This window comes from Sinohyriopsis cumingii, chromosome 1 (assembly GCF_028554795.1).
Source record: "Sinohyriopsis cumingii isolate HCF-2022 chromosome 1, ASM2855479v2, whole genome shotgun sequence".
Lineage (NCBI taxonomy): Eukaryota > Metazoa > Mollusca > Bivalvia > Unionida > Unionidae > Sinohyriopsis > Sinohyriopsis cumingii.
In genome coordinates, this window is record NC_142961.1 from 153,850,108 (window position 1) to 153,868,904 (window position 18,797).

Sequence of the window (18,797 nt, forward strand, 5' to 3'; positions counted from 1 at the left end):
AACTTTCACATTTGCAAGAGCAAGAAAGAAATGAACTTAAACAGTTATTATTTGAATATGAGCACTTATTTCAAGATGTTCTTACAAGAACAAACAATATTTTCCATGATGCTGATATTATAAATTCTAAACCTGTCAAACAACACCCATACCAGATGAACCCTCTCAGACAGGAATACTTGAAAAAAGAAATTCATGTTTGCTGGAGAATGATTTTATAGAGCCCAGTTTAAGTGACTGGAGTTCACCATGCATACTTGTTCCAAAGCCAGATAAAACTTTCCGTATGTGTACTGATTATAGAAAGGTGAATAGTGTGACAAAAATAGATTCATTCCCATTACCAAGAATCGATGACTGTATTGATAAGATCGGGAATGCCAAGTATGTCACCAAATTTGACCTTCTGAAAGGATTTTGGCAAATTCTACTAACAGAAAGAGCAAAGGAAATTTCGACTCCAGATGGACTTTACCTAATATAAAGTAATACTGTTTGGGATGAAAGAGTTGCCAAGTACATTGGAACATCTCATGAATATGATTACCTGTGGTATAGACAACTGTGTTGCTTACATTGATGATGTCATCATCTACAACAACACCTGGAAAGAACATTTAGCAACACTTCGGAAATTCTTTGACAGACTCACAGATGCATGTTTGACAATTAATTTATCTAAAAGTGAGTTCTGCTGTGCTAGTGTAACCTTTCTAGGACACATCATGGGACATGGACAAGTTAAACCTATAGATGCTAAGGTCAAGGCTATCTTTGAATTTCCTATGCCTGTTAATAAAAAGCAACTGATGTGATTTTTAGGTATGGCTGGATACTATCGAAAATTTTGTTCCAGTTTTTCTATAATTGCTGAACCCCTGACAGATTTATTGAGTAAGAAAAACTAGTTCCTTTGGACAAGTTGAAAGCCATACTTAAAAGCGCGCCAGTTCTTACAGCTCCAAATTTCACCCAATCATTTAATCTGTCTGTTGTTGCAAGTGATGTTGGGGTTGGAGCAATTTTGATTCAAGAAGATGAAAATGGTATTGATCATCCAGTATGCTGTTTCTCTACAAAATTAAATAAGCACCAAAGAAATTATTCAACAGTCAAGAAGGAATGTTTGGCTTTGATATTGGCATTACAACATTTTGAAGTTTACCTTAGTTCAGCTTCTTCTTCGATTATTGTGTTTAGTGACCACAACCCCCTTACTTTCATTGGCAAGATGAAAAATAAAAATCCTGTCTGGGCTTAGTCATCCCACACCAAGTTAATTGATGTCCAGCTCAACACAACAATGAAACACCATGCCCTACTCCTTTACCATGGCTGCCGGTACTCAGCAATATTCCTCCTCTACGTCTGCATCGCCAGGAAGCAAGTACAAAAGTGTTGGCTAAGGTCTATGCTAGTGAGAAACTTCCACTGTACATGGACATCACCTTACATTCAGTAGTCTGCCTGACTTCAATACGCCCAGTCTGGTTAGGTCCATTACCGGAGGATATGATAGCTATTTCAGCATGGAGTGTCAAGTGGTCTTCAACAGATGTTGTAAACCACTACCTCGTAGTTGAGCCATCTGTATGCCCCCGTGAGCTTCAACCTCCCACGTCATCTATGGACCACACTGAACCACTTTCAGACAGGACAGGGGCATTGTGCAGTCAACCTTGTCCGATGGGGCCAGGCCGCTAACTCTTCCTGTTGCTGTGGAGCTCTTCAGACCATTTCACACATTGTGAAAAACTCTCCACTGACAAAGTTCCCCAGTTGACTGCAGGCTCTGCATGTTGCTGATGACACAGTTAAATGGCTGAGCATGCACTGCACACAATAATAATAATAATATAGATGTTGCATGTATCTGTGTATGTATGTGTGTGTGTATGTATATATATATATATATATATATATATATATATATATATATATATATATATATATATAGATGTTTGCATGTATCAATGTATGTATGTATGAATACATAATACTCTGATATTAAGACCACTCTTTGAATATGTCCACTTTTCATAAGTCCCATTGATGGTCTTATTGCACAGTTTTACTTTATTTTATTCTCTATAAATGAACGGGAACAATTTCTTAATGAAATAAGAGTGTGTGGAGCTAAAGTAAATAGTGGACATATTGGTTGCAAGAGTAGAAAGATTGTTTCTGAATACAAATTTTAGAATTTGTTTGAAGTCTAAACTAAAGTTTAATGCTAACGTCTCAACAATATTGCTGATAAGAAAGCATTGGGATTTTAATACTCCATTGTATTGACTACTTCATTCAGTTCAGTTAAATTTTATTCAATCCAGTTACACGATAATCACCAAAACAAATGTTTTCATAGACATGTATAAAATAACATACATGTAATACACATTAGATGTATGACCACAGGAATAAAATTGTGTTTACATCGTAGTTTTACCACCATTTATACATGTAACATTTAAATGTCTTTTTTATTTATTTTTTTCAGTGAAGTTCTAAACTTATATTTTAAACAAATATTCTCTTAAATACAGATTGAAAACAATAGTCAACATATCATGTTAATATCATAATCACGCCTACCAAGTATACATATACTTAATATTTCATATTCATTTAGTTTATTCAAAAGAGATACTGTATTAACTAGTTTGATGAAAAAGTTTGCCATCAGGGAAGAAGAGGTCTTTGAGCTTAGAAGTACAGTTCAACTTCTGTCCAATTTACACAGCTGACAAAATGCATTAACAAAACAAGATTACAAGAGGTCAAGATTTTTTATTTCAGTTAAAAAAAACAATGTGCAACATGAGGATGTCATTAAAAGGAACAATAGTAGCATGATAAAATACAAATGTGCCACATGAAGGTACCTTTAAATGGAACAATAATAGTACAACATACACAGAAGATATGCCACATAAAGGTAACATTGAGTGGAACAATAGTAATACGATAACAAACAAATTTGATGCATGATTGAGTGGAACAATAGTAATATGATAACACAAAAATTTGACACATGATTATATGATTGAGTGGAAAATAATTATGTGCCACATGAAGGTACTGTCAAGTGGAATAACAGTAGTATGATAACACACAAATGTGCCACACGAAGGTACTGTCAAGTGGAAAAACAGTAGTATTATAACACACAAATGTGCCACATGAAGGTACTGTCAAGTGGAATAACAGTAGTATGATAACACACAAATGTGCCACATGAAGGTACTGTCAACTGGAATAACAGTAGTATGATAACACACACATGTGCCACACGAAGGTACGTGTACTGTCAAGTGGAATAACAGTAGTATGATAACCTAACACACAAATGTGCCACACGAAGGTACTGTCAAGTGGAATAACAGTAGTATGATAACACACAAATGTGCCACATGAAGGTACTGTCAACTGGAATAACAGTAGTATGATAACACACACATGTGCCACACGAAGGTACGTGTACTGTCAAGTGGAATAACAGTAGTATGATAACCTAACACACAAATGTGCCACACGAAGGTACTGTCAAGTGGAATAACAGTAGTATGATAACACACAAATGTGCCACACAAAGGTACTGTCAAGTGGAATAACAGTAGTATGATAACACACAAATGTGCCACACGAAGGTACTGTCAAGTGGAATAACAGTAGTATGATAACCTAACACACAAATGTGCCACATGAAGGTACTGTCAAGTAGAATAATAGTAGTATGATAACACACAAATGTGCCACATGAAGGTACCATTAAGTAGAATAATAGTAGTAATACAAAATGCACACAAATCATTTTTTTAAAAACAGTTAAGAATTGAAATAAGTTTACAAACATAAGAGTTTTATTTCTCTCACTATTAGACTGTAAGTAACACTAATACCAGTAAACAATAAGCATTGCTCAATCTATCCACACAACACAAGCTGAAGGTCACTTGAAAATCTGCATGGTCTGTTACCCTTTCAAGGTCACTTGAAAATCTGCATGGTCTGTTGCCCTTTCAAGGTCACTTGAAAATCTGCATGGTCTGTTACCCTTTCAAGGTTACTTGAAAATCTGCATGGTCTGTTACCCTTTCAAGGTAATTGCTGACGTACTAATGAACTGTGATATCATTAAACTGGCATAATAATGAACTCTGGCATGAGTAAACACTTTTTGTCCAATACCAGCACTTCTAGCCTTTAGATAAAACTAAGGCACAGTCTGGCTCATTTCCATCTTTTCAGTATCAGTACTTCCACCCTGTAGATGACCCTGAGGCACAGTCTGGCTCATTTCCATCTTTTCAGTATCAGTACTTCCACCCTGTAGATGACCCTGAGGCACAGTCTGGCTCATTAATTTGAGTTTAAAATGTCATAAAGTTCATATATATAATGATAAGTCGGAAAGACGTAGAGAGATTGTTGACCATTTGGAAGAATAGCATCTTGTTTTATTAGGCAATGTAATTAAATTAACTACACTTGCCAATCTTTGTTGGAGAGGCAGGCCTGAAATTTCACAGAACTTGTGTCATTTTCATATTAATTTATGATGCAGATAAATTAACAGACAGACAGACAGATACTATACTAAGTTATTCATTTAAAATCTATGGCATTAGACCATTAGGCATCTTAGGGTGTTTTAGTAATAAAAAATTTAAAACAACCTGCCCTTATATACATGCTGATAATGTGCATTAAGGTTGCCTTATACTTTAACATCCCAATTAATCACATCCCCAACTTTATACACGTATAAACATTAACTTTCAGTAAAATGGAAATAATAAATAAATATAAATTTCTAGGAAATCAGTCTCTCTCTTTCTCAATACACAAATGTCGCTGTCACACTACCATCAATTAACCATTTTCTAATCATGTATCTTGACCTTTTTTCTGTTCTAATTAGTACTTTTGCAGTATAGACTCGCTTATAATTTGAATGCAAACTGCATAATATGCTGGTAGATCAGGATCTATGCTGTTTGCAGTTGGATTTTAAAAAATTTTAAGTGAGCAAATGGGGTCCTTAAATTACATTACACCCATGAGTAAAAAATAAACTGACATTATGTGTGTAATAAATCACATGCACGTTTGTCATGCCTACAGCAAGGCTGCATGATATATCTTATATTATATCCTTATTGTCGTCTTCCTCATGAAGTATTGGTGGATGCCAAGTAGCCAATCAAAACAAAGTGCACTTCATTTCCTCTTCCTGTCCTGTAAAACATGTACAAGTATTCTACTTGAACTCTCAAGGTCGTGTATAATACTGCTGCATCAGCAAATTGAGTCTGAACTGGTTCTGTACTTTTAAAATTTAAATTGTACTGTATGCATAGAAATCTTTTTCTTTCTGTAAATTTCAGGTATTTTTCATATATAGAGGGAATAAAATAAATGATTATGTAGAATTTGTCTGATGAAATAAGTCCTATGTTTTTAACTCGATTTATATGTGTATCTACATGAAGGTACCTTTGCATTTTGTCTAGTGTATCTTAATGCTTCCCTCATTCACTAAATCACAGAAAATTCAATCTCTCTTATATCGCTTGATCTGTATCAACACACCTTAATGTTTTTCCATATGTGTGCTTAGATTATTTATGTGTACTTAGATTATTTATGTGTACTTAGATTATTTATGTGTACTTAGATTATTTAGATGGATTCAGAGTAGTTTTCGATCTTATTGGATTGATGATCTGTCTTTGAGCTGCCAAGATGTTTAGGTCAGCAGTTCAGTTTAAGTTATGAAATTCCCCAGATCTTTTATATTTATTTTCTTCAGTTCCTGTTATTCTTGAACCTAACTCAAGCTGACATAACTCTTATTTATTTTGTACAGTATTCATAACATGTGGATACATCTCAATGAAAATTACATCACCATGGAAAAAGCAAAGTCACTTTGACCTATTCTTATATCTATATTGAGATATCAACACAGATATAAAAGCTTAAATTTCGTATCTTCATGTATGTTATGCAGACTGTGACTTTGTAAGTATCCTGAATCACCTGCATCTTCTCAGCTTTGTGGCAAAGATAGACGGTTATAGGACCGATCTTGGAGTTTTCTTAATTTCGTATCTTTTCAATGGTATTAATATGAATCCTTTTTATTCATGCATGTTGGACTGATTATATATTGTAGTATGCTTTCCCTGGGACTAGAGTAAAACTTCTAAAATGGAGAGCAATCATGTAATACCATTATTGTGCATAATTTACAGGATTAATGTGAGCCATATTCCATGTTTGAAATGTCTTGTATATTTGTATCATTCTCCAGATCCAAAAATTGTTTTCTTTTCCCCCCTGCAGGTGAAGTCAGAGGATGAAGGTGTTTCCACGCCAACTAGAGCAGATGGTCCAGGTCTGCCTCCCGTAGAGAGTGTGAGCATGAGCATGAGTCGACTCAGTGAAGACTCAGACGAAGACTCCTCCCCTATGGGCGAGTCCTCCTCTTTCACACTCCCTAAAACCCCTGCAGGTGAGCTTAACCATAAAAATAAACTTTACAACTTAGTGATATTCATATGGCTGTCAGATAACAGCTTTAGAATGAAGTTTAGACAGTATCATCTCCCATTTAAATTTTATAAGATTTTAATGGGAATTTAATAGCAACGATGAACCAGAGTTAAATGTTATGTCAAAAGATTTGCAGTTTGTAAATTCAGGAGTTGAAGAGGGGCAGCAGCATTCATCTTGAGCAAAACATAAAACTTCGTGGGGTTTTTTTGTATGCCAAAGCCATTTACTGGTATAACCATTTTAAAGTTTAATAGCACTGAAAAAGATTTCTTATAACTTGTCATAATTTGCACATAGCAGTATATGTGTGATCCCTACATGTATTTGTTTACACCTTGTTTTAAAAAATTCCAAGCATTTTTTCTCTGTTTCAGTGAGAACAGATACTCTGACTTCCTTCAGCGGTCTTTTTACTGCAGCAATTGCTAGTAATAGCGTTGTTGTTGAGCAGCCATGCACAACACCCTCAGCTGAGGCAGATGGAAGCAGCAGCAAACATCACAAGAACAAAAAGAAGAAGAAAAAGAACAAACATAAACACAAACACAAACATAAACATGAAAAACAGGAGAAAGACAGAAGTAAGTCTGAAAAATCAGAGAGAATGAGAGATCATAGAGACAGTTCATCACAGTTCAGTCCTGGCACCACCGCCTCACCTGTAGAGTTGTCACAAGAGTCGGCACCTAGCTCTCCCGAGTTTGAAATAATATGATACACTATCCTTTAAAAAGAATATGGAGAGGTTGAGAGGCATTAAAGTAGTGGATGTTGTTTTCTGGGATACATGTGTGCATCTTGAAAATTCTTAGGATCAGAACTTATATACATTTATGCATATTGGGGATTCTTAGGATCAGAATCGGAATCTAGGATACATGTGTGCATCTTGGGGAATCTTGGTAGCAGAACTTGTGATCTGGGATACACGTTCTGGAGAATGTAAGGATGAAAACTTGGGATTTGGGGTACATGTATGTATCATGGAGAATCTTAGGATCAAAACTTTGGACCAGAATATATGTGCGTATGTTTTGGCTAATTTTAGGATCAGATCTTGGTATCTAGGATACTTGTGTGTATCCTGGGGAATTTTAGGATCTGGGATATTTGTATGTATCCTGAGGAATCTTAGAATCAGATCTTGGGATCAAAAGAAGTGTAACTAAGACTTTTCTTTGTGCTCTTCAGCATCAAGTTGTGTTTTGAAAAGGATATTTTCTCTAGTAACATGCAGGTATAAAGAGAATGAACGCCTTTTATACTTCTTATGGTATCCTTTTGGACAGTAGAGCATAATACTCTTCTAGGGACTCTTGTTTTATATGAATGCATGTAATTATTTGAAAAGTACTACAAATAAAGAATAAATATTTGTACATTAATTATGGGCATTTTTCTTTCTTAAAATTTGATTTTGACACTGACTGTCTTGCACAGACCTGTTATGAGGGACCACCTGTCTTGAGGGACCATTTTTGCTGGCAGAAGGGATGGTCACTCAAGATAGGTTTTATTGTACTTAAATAGTTCTTTATGATACTTCCTTGTTGAATGAGTTATAATTGACAGAACCATATTTTCTTTCCTTTCTTCAGAAATTAAGAAACACAACACAATTTTGCCCTTTTTTCTGGTTACCATTACAAGTTGTGACTATATTCAGCATGCAAACAAAATTCTTTTTACTTGATATGATTCAATATTTTATTTCAAGACATCTCATCTATAATGGATAATTGGCTCCTTCTGGAATGACATCAAACCAAGCCTAAATCAAGGGAGTTAATGCAGTTGTTAATTTGTTGAAAATGTTACTTGTCATTCATTTTGGTGGTGCATTTGGGGTATTTAATGGTAGTAAACTTAAAGAAGAAGCAGATTTTTTATTTACACATATTATTTTACGAAAAGCATTTTGCTTCTTGATGACTTTCCCAACATTTTGATGTTTATGTCTAACAGAAAAGACAGTTGCATTGTTTTTAAGACCTGTTCCAGTACTGGATATACTCGTGTACAAGTCCAAGTACAAACTTTATAGACACCAATCTGCAGTCACATAATGCATTAGTAGATCAGGATCTATGTTGGGTTTTCTTCTACTGATTAATCCAAACAAACTGCATATACCCAGGTCTTCTGGCACTTTATGTGATGACGGATGCAGGTCTATGTGGTTTGCTGTTGGGCTCAACTTACACACGAGTATGTACAGTATTTCAAACATTTAACTAATTGGAAATATAATGATTAGAAGCTGCATCTTCCTCAGGTACTAGTAAGAGTCTGATAAAAAAGTAAAGCTATGTCTATGATTTAAAATATCTCATTTTCAGATTCACTCAATCTTGTATAGTTTTCGACCATAGAGAATGCTATTCAGTCAGGTTAAAAAGCATATGAATCAGTAGGTAATATCATAATGCCATGTATACTCAAATACAATCAGTAGGTAATATCATAATGCCATGTATACTCAAGTACAATCAGTAGGTAATATCATAATGCCATGTATACTCAAATACAATCAGTAGGTAATATCATAATGCCATGTATACTCAAGTACAATCGGTAGGTAATATCATAATGCCATGTATACTCAAATACAATCAGTAGGTAATATCATAATGCCATGTATACTCAAATACAATCAGTAGGTAATATCATAATGCCATGTATACTCAAATACAATCAGTAGGTAATATCATAATGCCATGTATACTCAAGTACAATCAGTAGGTAATATCATAATGACATGTATACTCAAATACAATCAGTAGGTAATATCATAATGCCATGTATACTGAAATACAATCAGCAGGTAATATCATAATGCCATAGACAGAATATGCCATTTGTCAATCATTACATATTTCTGCGGGGCCCCGAGTGGCCGAGTGGTCTAAAGCGCTTTTCGTTACGGATCACTGCCATCTCACCTCTGTCTGCGGCGGTTCGAGTCTAAGATTCAGCCAATGTGGGTATGTTAGAAAGCTTGCCAGTAGCTTCTCGTGGGTCGGTGGTTCTTTCTGGGGTTTTCCCGGGTTCTTCCTCCACCAATAATACTGGCCGCCATGTATAGCCTATCATGTGCTGAAAAAATGGCGTTAAACCCCACAACAACAACAACAACAACAACATATTTCTGCATCACCAGCAAAGCATTGGAGAGACGGAGGATTCAGTTTTTTTTTCTTCCAATGTTATCAGCATCAACATTAAGTTGTTGCATTTAGCGTATATTCTCAAATACTGTTGTGTATACAGTACAACTCACAAGAGGTCATTGTTGGTCATGGTGACCTGCATTCTACACATGTATATGTATTGTGTTTTTACATTTAACTCAGTTTCTCTCATACTGTTGGATATACATTCATGATGGATACATTCATGATGGGTGTATTCATTTTTGAGGGTACTACTCACCAAGGGCACATGTAGGTCACAGAAACATAATGTATGACTTTTTAAGGATTTTTGAAATGCCACAGTGGAGCAGATGAGACATAGCATTCCATGGAATCTTCTGTGTCCTAGAAGCTTGATTTTGGAAACAAAATTAGAAATTAAAAATTGGTGAAGTTTTAAACTCTTTGAAAAGTTTACTTAATGAAGGAAGAGCCAAACTCAAGGCTTTAACAATTTCTGATAACTCTAATATGCTGAAGTTCAGATTCCCCCAAAAAACATGAATCCAAGAGATCAGATTTCTTTATGATCATGATAATATACTGCCAGGAAACATGGTTACAGGGATCAGACCAATAATTAATTTCCAATACAACTTGACTTTAGTATATTTCAAAATAAAAATAATTGATGCATTAGATTGGCATATAAATCACATGTGCTTCCATTCATAAGACTAAGAGAAAAAATTTCATCCTTGAAAATCGCGGGGTTTTTTTAGCCTTATGCTGTTAGGACAACCCTCTAGCCTGCACACACCCTTGCACCAGAAGTTCTTAAGACATTTTGTCAGTAGGAAATAAAATACAGGATATCAAAATAAAAGTAAATACTTTGCTGTCAACTATAATACATAGATTGAAGTTCATGAAATGAATAATGGAGAAGAAGAAGAAAATCTATTTACTAGCTAATTAGTACATATTCAGATGTTGAACAGTCTTCCTTTAGACTGGTTCTCTGGCTGTAAATTAATTAGTGGTCTGATACCTGCAGATGTTGAACATGCTTCTTTTAGACTGGTTCTCTGGCTGTAAATTAATTAGTGGTGTGATACCTGCAGATGTTGAACACGCTTCCTTTAGACTAGTTCTCTGGCTGTAAATTAATTAGTGGTCTGATACCTGCAGATGTTGAACACGCTTCCTTTTGACTGGTTCTCTGGCTGTAAATTTATTAGTGGTCTTGTACCTGCAGAGGCCTTTTTTGTTTCTTAGAATCACTATATACTGTACTTTGGTTCTTAACACCATGGATCACCATGTCCCTAAAGTTTCCAAGTTCAAGGTATTTGCTATGTGATCTCATGGCAGGATGTTATAAATTTTATATATTGTATAATGTATAGTCACTTGCTAAGCCAATTGTACTGGTGACCGTTGAGTGTAATAGTTCAATAAATCATTTATAAAATAAATGAAGAATGCTGCAAAATTGATTGGGATATTTTTTTATTTAGTTCAATAGCATGCCAGTTTGTAGATTTATACACAAGTTGAATGTTGCATATGACTATGTTGTTCATTATTACATTTCTTGTATTTAACATAAAACATAATAATTTACAATATGTGTCCTATGCCCTGCTGTTGATTAAAGTATTTCCTACAAAATGTATGGGTAACAGTTAGCATATGTTACTCATAACGTTATCCCTAACACTGCAATGTAAACTATCAGTCATTCTCTTAGCCACCCTGGTCATAGAAAAATATTTCAACATATCTATTTTCATCGTACCAAAGCCATATTTTTTCAGCCAATTGTAGGAGAAAGAATTTTTTACAGGTAAAATTTTTAATATAATTGTCAAATATAATCTCTTTGTTAAAAATAGGCATGGACCCAGAAATCCTATATTTCCTAAGTTATATTTAATTACTGATATGGTAAGTTATATTTAATTACTGATATGGTATATTATATTTAATTACTGATATGGTAAGTTATATTTAATTACTGATATGGTAAGTTATATTTAATTACTGATATGGTAAGTTATATTTAATTACTGATATGGTAAGTTATATTTAATTACTGATATGGTAAGTTATATTTAATTACTGATATGGTAAGTTATTTTTAATTACTGATATGGTAAGTTATATTTAATTACTGATATGATAAGTTATATTTAATTACTGATATGGTAAGTTATATTTAATTACTGATATGGTAAGTTACATTTAATTACTGATATGGTAAGTTATATTTAATTACTGATATGGTAAGTTATATTTAATTACTGATATGGTAAGTTATATTTAATTACTGATATGGTAAGTTATTCAAACAGTAGTTTGGCAGTAACTTTATTGTAAGAACAAGCTGAATTCAAATTAGGAAAATGAAAGCTGTTAAAATTTAGGCATTATAGTGAAAATATCTTTTTATTAATACCTATCAATTTATAAAAAAACACCAGAATTTTATCATTGTTTCCTACAATAAATTTTTTTTAATGATTCCATATCGCCATACTTTCAGACAAGGCCTGAAATACATATGTTTCAATCATAAAACTGGGATTCGTTGCATATCAGCAACTCGAAATATAATTCAGTATATGATATAAGGTGAAATTTATATTAAAGAGGTTGAAATTTTAACCAGCTTCTTTTGTTTATCAGTATTGTAAATGAATTTTATTAAAATATTTGATTGATAGGAAGCATCTCTAAGATAGCAAATTGATCTTGATTAGCTAGATCAATTCTTATCGACAGCATCAGAAAATCTGGACATTTTACTGTAAGACAATTCAGCTTGAGTAAATGTCATGGTCTTTGTTGGATCAATAGAGGTGTGTATGATGACATTAGGTTTTTATTTCCTATGGTTAAGTACAGACTATAATGACAAATATAACGTAAAGAATTCAGAATGTAAATATTGAACAAGAAAAGCTCTGTTTACATTAAAGAAAGACTAATTCTCTGAAAGGAATAGCTCAAGTTCTTATTTTATTATTTTTTTCAAAGAAGGAATACAATGAACTAGCTTACATTCTCACCACATATTTGACAAAAAAAGTTTCTTACAGCAAAGAGCATATTTGAACATTGAAAGTATTGCTTCTTATGGGTTTAGATGTCTTCAATCCATTATGCTACTAAAGTTATCCATTATCAGTGTCTCTGAAAGTCAGTGTCAAACTATATGCTAGATGAATTTCTGAGATATTTATTTTAGAAAGTGCAAAGCTCTTAACCTGTTACAAGTTGTCTGAAGATCAAATAATAAAAAATATCATTGTGATATTTCTTTATGGTAAATTGTGGAAATGCTGGCACAGAAAGGGTTAAAGTCATTTTATGAAATTGTGGAAATGCTGGCACAGAAAGAGTTAAAGTCATTTTATATCAGCTTGTTTAACCCATAAAGTTGGCTTGACCATTCATTGTGTTGAAGCTATTCATTCCATTCATCCCATTTATTCCACTGTTGAAGGTGTTAAATCCATTGGTTTGACCTACAAACTGTCCATTTTGGATGAGTGGGTTATTCCAGTTGGTTGCGTCAGCCAGGCCAATAGGACAGCAGGAAATGGGACGTCCTGAATTACCGGTCTGGAGGCTGCTGGGATTACCACCTCTGCCCAGATCATCTCGCCCCTCCTTCAACTAAAAAGGAGGCAGTATATTAAAACATTTTTTAAATTTCACCAGGATGTTTCCATTTTGAAGAATGACTTGTTAGCTTTTGATTGGTTATTTCATAAACAAAATCATTTCATAAATAACAGATTGTAAAGCAGATATTGAGATACATAGGTCTTTCCACACTGTTTATTCATATGCAGGCAATCAATAAGCTATTAACATAGTTTGATATCAGGAGTGCAACTTAAATTTTTTATTAAAATGAAGGTCCAGTGCTCACACACACACCATTTCTGTAACTGAGCATAAAACATACTGAACAAATATTAGAGTAAGTTTTCTTTACAGTTAAAATTATGTCCTGAAAATGTTTACAGTGCAGGAGCTTCTGGAAGACGGTCCCAGTCAACTCCTGACATCAGACCGACCAATCCTAACACAAACCTCTTAATGCTGAGCGCCTAGCGACGCGGCTGTTAGTATCATTTTTATAAGTCTTTGGTATGACTCGCCCGGGGTTCGAACCCACGACCTACCGTATCCGAGGCGGACGCTCTAGCCACTAGGCCGTAGGTACGGTCCAGGGGAGAATAGAAAAAGTGCTTATTTTGTAACCCGAGTCCATAGTGGTTAACATGGAAAAAATGTGCAATTTATGGAGTATCTTGACAACAAACAGACAACACTTTTATCAAATATAAAAACTGCGTCCCCTCCCCCAACAAAATTTTTTTTCTCCGAGTGCCTAGATGTTTAATACTAAGACTGTATTGAATCGTATATAACGTGTCACCATTGCTGTATTGGTTGCTTTATCTTACCACGATGGCTCGACCTTGGATGCCTATGTCCCCAGTAAGGGACATTCCCTGCACCTGGAATTGGGTGTTAATCACACCGGCATTGCTCTGTTTCAGGTTTCCCCAATCACCGTCATGGCGGTTTGTTCTGGAATAGCAACAAAAGAAATACGGTTCTTAGATTTGAAATAGTAAGAGAGGTCATGATGGTAGTTGTTTTGGTCCAAAGAGATGTAGATGTCCGGTTTCTCATCTTTCCCCCAATCCGTATCATTACATGCTGGGAAACGTATAAACTTTAAGTTTAGCTTTTGCGTGAATATACTATTTCTATATTATGGGATATCCAAATGACTAAATCTCAGATTTTAGCAGCAGAACTCACTAAAAGTTAAGAATTATACTGCTAAAAAAGTTGGAAATTACTAGCCAGGAGGACAAAGACACAGAGCAATCTAAGGATGAATTCATACCTTCCTATACCATTAGGACCTCCGTGGAATGAACGTTGATCAGTATCAAAGTGGGGTCCTGCATTATAGCAGTTGTTGGACACGTCTCCCCACTCATGCACGTGCAGCCCGTGTTCCATATCACTCATCAGCGTCTGCTCCAAACCCACCACCTGCACACGCACGTCTATCCTCGGGGGTTGCTGAAGTTATTAAAGCTTTAATAACAACGCATATCAACCCTTATACGTTAACAAACTCTTGTATGGTCATGGTTACCCTAAATAATATTTAATGTAATTTCTAGAAAAATCGTCACGTCACCCATGTTTAGGTCTTGACCAAGCAGTTGACGCCTCATAAATCATATTTCCCCACCCTCTACCGCAATCCTGTGGGGTGGGCGAGCGTTTTAAAACGCTCACCGTTACTGATCATTGCCATCTCACCTCTGTCTACGTGAGTTCGAGTCTCGAATTCGGCCATTGTGGGTATGTGAAAAAGCTTGCCAGTAGCTTCTCGTGGGTCAGTGTTTTTTTTTTTTTCTTCCCGGGTCTTTTCCAGGTTCTTCCTCCACCATTTATACTGGCCGCCATGTACAGCCTATCTTGTGCTGAAAAATGGCGTTAAACCCTACAACAACTGCAAGCCCGTGTCGTAACAACAAAAATGTCAACGTTAGTCACAGTTTAGAAGATGAATTTCCTTCTTTACCCATTACTTGATGTTTTTAAATGTATTTTATTGTTTATTTTGTTATATATTTTTATTTTATTTTGGTGTTTTTACCTTGGTAATGCTCCCAGAATGCACCGAACCAGATGGGCCAGTAGATACAAGGTTAAAGAGGCTTGTTCTATTTAATGAGTTTGCGTTCTATGGATTGTATCGTCCTTTTGTAAATGCTAACATGTTTTTTTTACTGCACAAATTAAAGCGAATCTGACAAAAACGAGACAAAGAAATTCAATGAAAATAAAGTCAATACATTTTAACAACTCTGAGTACGGTTTAGACCGTCGTAAAGTCACACGAAACGCCGTGACAATGATGTAAACAAACCTGCAGAAGTTTTTATATGCTTTGATACAACGAAATAACGATTGATATTTTATACATAATGGAAGCATTGTTTGATCTGCCGTTTACCAAAATCATACGATGTGATGCATTGTGATGGAAGTCATGGCCATAAAAAGTTAACACAAGTTATCTATCCTATAAAACTGCTAGGATTGTGTTGATTTGTGTGACAAGTATTGTAAGTCTCGGCAGGCCTCAAAATAATTTACGAAAATTAAATCTTTGTTGAAACGGCAAATTTAATTTCGTGGTTGTCAAACGGCGATCAGTTTTAAAGCCAATTTTTCAGGAATCCAATATCACGGAAATGAAGAGTCGTAAGTTTATTCTTTTATACATTCCATGTAACTATTTCCTTGCCGTAAAAAAAACAACAATAAAAAACACTACGAAAGTCGACCACGAACCCCCTCCATGATTCCAGCTTCTGCTACTGTTTTGTTTGTTTGTTTTTTTTTATCGTTGCCACTACTTAGCAATATCGTTGCTAGTGCGTTACATTGTTACCGGTGCGTTATGACAACAAATGTTAAAGTTTGTCTGGCGACTACAATTTCTTTGGCCCTGTTCCTATACATTACTTTTAACATTTTTTGAGGATTCGCACAAAAGATTGTCAATCCATTTCTGTTTGATATTTTTGCTGGCAAAACTGAACACGCTAAACCTTTTACAAAGGATAGGTTCCACTGCGTGGATAATTAAATAATTTTTTTTTGTGAATACATGTTCCTTATATTAGCGAGAATAAATAAATGTAAAGTTTAATGACATGTTGTATAAACTGATATAATATATAAATATAAATGAACATTATAAACCTATACTCACAATTTGGTTGTCCTGACGGATGTCTACTCTGCCACGGATGGTGGAAAATGTATTGTTAAAGTAGCAGGTACCGTAGACGAACCGGTCCAACACCAAGGGAGGTGCTGGAAAACAAAAATACAGTGTCACAGTAGGTCCGTTCATTTACATTTAGAAACCAGTGATAATTTTTTCAGTATTAGGCGATAATAGATTTGATCCCACAACAAAGAAAATTAAAATGATGTTTTTTCTTGTTATTAGCCACCATAAATAGCAGCAGCAACAAACAAAAAAAAAGTTTGGTTAACGTTTTGCATGTTTCTACCAGGTGTGAATGGAAGCAATAAAAGAAATGATACTGAACTTGTCACCCCAGGTACATTTAGACGCCGTATACAATACCATTTGGTACACCAGAATCTTTAACCGAAAACAAAACGCGAGAAGCTGGTCCGTATATAAAATGTAATATTGCTTCAGACAACAGACAATACTTGAAGAAATTCATAAGCTTTCGTGAGCACCAAGTCCGATGATTTTGGAGCCCTTAATTGTTTTTGTTTATCGGTACTATACTGATCTTGGCAATATTTTATTTTTTTAAAGTGCGACATTTTATTATTTACAAATGTGTTGAAGTTGTACTTAATGCTCAGAAAGAACAACAAAATATATGCTCATCCAACTCAGTACGTTATTGTTAAATGTTTAATAATATAATAGCAATGTGCTAAAGTCGAACAGCCAAAAATGCTTTTTATACCGAGTTAGTGCGAATTATTTGGTATCAGACTCAGAAACTTTACTACATGTTGTTAAATCAAATATCTACCCTCCCCGTACATCCACCCCACCCCGTCAACTAGAATATACATCCGCTTTCGTTTATGATACATATCGTTTACAATGAGTATATCTTTATATCTGGTAATATTACCACAACAAAAAGATGCAACAAGAAGAAATATTTTACCGACAAAATGAACTTTACACAATTTGCCATTCTTTTTTCTGAAAAGTTACTCACTCCCGCTTCCCTCTCTTGGGGCATTATTTTGTCCGTTTAACACGAGGTCAATAGTTATACAATGGTAAAGTATTTGCCATGTTTCATATAAATAAATCTTTAGTTCAAATGATCTCTCTCTCTCTCTCTCTCTCTCTCTCTCTCTCTCATACGAAGCCGTTTTTTTTTTTGTTTAGTTGTTTTTGTTGGGATTTTTTCCTTTTACTATACAAGCAATATTAAACACTGCCCGGAAATGCATCAGCGTGACAAATGAACAAATTCGCGCGTCTGATGGATGTTATTTTAGTTCTTCAAAATTATTGATCACTTAGTTGTTTTTCATTACAACCAATTTAAAGCAAAAATATTATCTTTCAGGTTGTAACGATACCCAGTACATCTGCAGATATATTTGGCATGTTAATTAGAAGAGTCTTTGTAAGAGTCATTGGTAAGAGTTTTAAAAAAAAGAAGAATTTACGAGTCTTTTGTAAGAGTCCGTTGTAAGAGTTCTTTGTAAGTCATTTTGTCAGTCTTGTAATTTGTTTTCTTCACATTCTTGATGCTTTTTTTCAGGGTGAGTAAGAATTTGGGTTTTGTGAACTAATAATATATCAACTTGGAATATAGGAAACTTTTATTGAAGTCGTTAGATCAGCCATGTCCTCATGGCAATCACTAAACAATCTTGAGGAAAATTTCTGCATCAAAATTTATCTTTTTACCATAGCCTCACGGCAGTTACAAAATAATTCAAGGTAAATGCTTATTATGGTGGATGAAAGAAGTACATGACCATTTGCGCCATGTGAGCGAAGCGTACTGGAGACTATAGTAAACAAAAAATACATTTTGAAGATAATATTTTGATAAAGCGACCTTCACAAATACTTACCTCCTCCAGGTGGTCCAAACGGAGACACACCATCTGGTACTCCAGGGCCGGGCACTGGTAGAACTAAAGGACCTTGTCCCAATATAACTTGAAATGAAACACATAACAGAGCTGAAACAAAAGCGACACTGAGAGCCATCTTACTGGCGGTTTTGTGAAGCTGTATCTAGTGTGTAGTAAAGAATCCGCAGTCGTTCTTGGTGTTTTTAACTCCTGTGGTGGGACGGGCAAATTATTTCTCTTCTGAGCTGTATCTGCGATGACGTTATATCTCAGGTTTTCCGGGTGTACGAGGTTGTTACTGGTGTTTATTTCGTGCTTGTCAATCAACTCCATGATTGATATGCATCCCCAGGCATCACTTCCGCCCTAACTCGAACTTCG

At 34.9% G+C, this 18,797-nt stretch overlaps 2 protein-coding genes across 2 annotated transcripts in view; one reads left to right on the plus strand and one right to left on the minus strand.

Moving 5' to 3' along the window:
• LOC149808185 (transcription initiation factor TFIID subunit 2-like) overlaps positions 1-7,949 on the plus strand; it is a 134,246-nt gene extending 126,297 nt beyond the window's left edge. The window contains exons 30-31 of the mRNA XM_089974372.1: positions 6,352-6,520; positions 6,939-7,949. Of these exons, the coding sequence (XP_089830498.1) occupies positions 6,352-6,520; positions 6,939-7,279 (510 nt within the window). The 3' untranslated portion in view covers positions 7,280-7,949. The remainder of the gene's footprint in view (positions 1-6,351; positions 6,521-6,938) is intronic.
• A 4,760-nt stretch (positions 7,950-12,709) lies between these two features.
• LOC149808186 (uncharacterized) lies at positions 12,710-18,672 on the minus strand. The gene is made up of 5 exons (XM_089974384.1): positions 18,414-18,672; positions 16,528-16,631; positions 14,635-14,816; positions 14,183-14,309; positions 12,710-13,382 (listed from the first exon to the last, which is right to left on the minus strand). Exons 1-5 carry the CDS (start codon positions 18,550-18,552, stop codon positions 13,131-13,133), a joined length of 804 nt encoding a protein of 267 aa, XP_089830510.1. The 5' UTR covers positions 18,553-18,672; the 3' UTR covers positions 12,710-13,130.
• Positions 18,673-18,797: the final 125 nt, after the last annotated feature.